This window comes from Mustela nigripes, chromosome 7 (assembly GCF_022355385.1).
Source record: "Mustela nigripes isolate SB6536 chromosome 7, MUSNIG.SB6536, whole genome shotgun sequence".
In the NCBI taxonomy this organism is placed as follows: Eukaryota; Metazoa; Chordata; class Mammalia; order Carnivora; family Mustelidae; genus Mustela; species Mustela nigripes.
Window position 1 is genome coordinate 14,935,925 of NC_081563.1, and position 1,671 is coordinate 14,937,595.

At 41.4% G+C, this 1,671-nt stretch overlaps 1 protein-coding gene across 1 annotated transcript; it reads left to right on the forward strand.

Moving 5' to 3' along the window:
• The first annotated feature begins 1,092 nt into the window (after nt 1-1,092).
• On the forward strand, nt 1,093-1,323 carry LOC132022235 (small nuclear ribonucleoprotein G-like). Its single transcript, XM_059407561.1, has one exon. It carries the CDS (start codon nt 1,093-1,095, stop codon nt 1,321-1,323), a length of 231 nt encoding a protein of 76 aa, XP_059263544.1.
• Nucleotides 1,324-1,671: the final 348 nt, after the last annotated feature.

The following is a 1,671-nucleotide window of genomic DNA, read 5'->3' on the forward strand; positions in this document are numbered from 1 at the left end:
AGCGTTCTTCTACTTCTGCCTGTTATGCCTGTTACTGTTTCTCCTTTTTCATTAAATGGCTCTGACTGGAAGCTTTATGCACATAATAGCTACACAGTCAGTACTTTCGATGGTGCCAGTGGGCATCTCTTCCTTCTGGAAAAATCCTACTTGCTAGTCAAGGCTCTGATCAAATGTCACCTCCTGTGTGAAGTCATCTCCACCCTTCATTTACATATTAGAGCAACCCATGTGTGTGTGTGTGTGTGTGTGTGTGTGTGTGTGTGTCTTTACAAGAGGGTTCTATGCCCTTCCTATCTCTTGTGCCCTTACTTCCCCTCCACTTCTCCCCTCCCCAATCCATGTTTGCTGAATTAAATTGAGAGGACTGAGGTTTATCATGAGAGTTCCAGAGAACAACCAACAGCCCCTACTTTACTGCCAAAATTGGAAAAGGACTAGATTTTGATTCTCTTTTTTGGAAAGGAAAATATGTCACCACGCAGGAAGGCCAAACAGCCTCCCGGTTTTGGGATGTGAGTTAGACATATTAGGGAGGGGGCTTCTGCTTTAGTGGGGGGGGGTAGATGAAGGGCATGGGGGTGCTTGGGCTGGACAGCAGTGAAGGAAGAGGGGTTGGGAGGCTCCAGATTGTCCCAACCAGTGTTCAGCAGAGTATCTGGGCTCTCTGACACAAAACCCAGCAGTGAGTTTGACACAAATAAAAGGAAATTATACCATAGGAAGATTAAGAGTCTTCAGGGGGTTCATACAAAAGCGACTTCCTGAGGTGATGAATGAGGGAGTACTCAGGGAGCCACATGGACTTATAGATATGTTATTTTATTTTATTTTACTTTATTTATTTGACACAGAGACAGAGAGAGTACAAGCAGGGGGAGTGGCAGGGAGAGGGAGAGGGAGAAGCAGGTTCCCCGCTGAGCAGGGAGCCCAACGCAGGATTCAATCCCAGGACTCCGGAATCATGACCTGAGCTGAAGGCAAATGCTGAGCCAGACAGGGACCTCCATGTGTGTGATTTAAAATTTTCCAGCCGAGAGGAATGCCACAAATTACATTTGGAGGCACCTTTGAGCTCGCCGAGTAGACACCATGAACAAAGCTTACCCTCTTGAGTTGAAAGAATTTATGGACAAGAAATTATCATGGAAATTAAATGGTGGCAGACATGGCCAAGGAATATTATGTGGGTTCGATCCGTTTATGAATCTTGTGACAGATGAATGTGTGGAGATGGCAAAGAGTGGGCAACCGAACAATACTGGAATGGTGGTAATACAAGGAAAGAGAATGATCATGTTAGAAGCCTTGGAACGAGTATAAACAATGGGTATGTTCATCAGAAGAGATCAACTGCTTCCACATGTCCCCTCTCCACAGTACCTGTTTTACTGCAATATAAAAATCAGGTCGTGTGCATTTTCATATTGAACTTTTTTGTTAAATGAACTTTTATAATAGTAAAAAATTTTTTTCTTGTTATCACGTTAAAAACCATAAAGAGGTAAATTAATTTGAATTATATACCTAAGTATATCCAACACATTAAATCTACTGTCTTTAAAAATATATTCACTATATCTAAAATATTATCATTTCAATATATAATTAATATACAAATTATTAATGGACTGTTTTACATGTTTTTTACATGTTTACAACTTAACTCGG

Coding starts and splice junctions, on each gene's coding strand:
- LOC132022235 (XM_059407561.1), top strand. CDS start 1,093: ATGAACAAAGCTTACCCTCTTGAGTTGAAAGAATTTATGGACAAGAAA.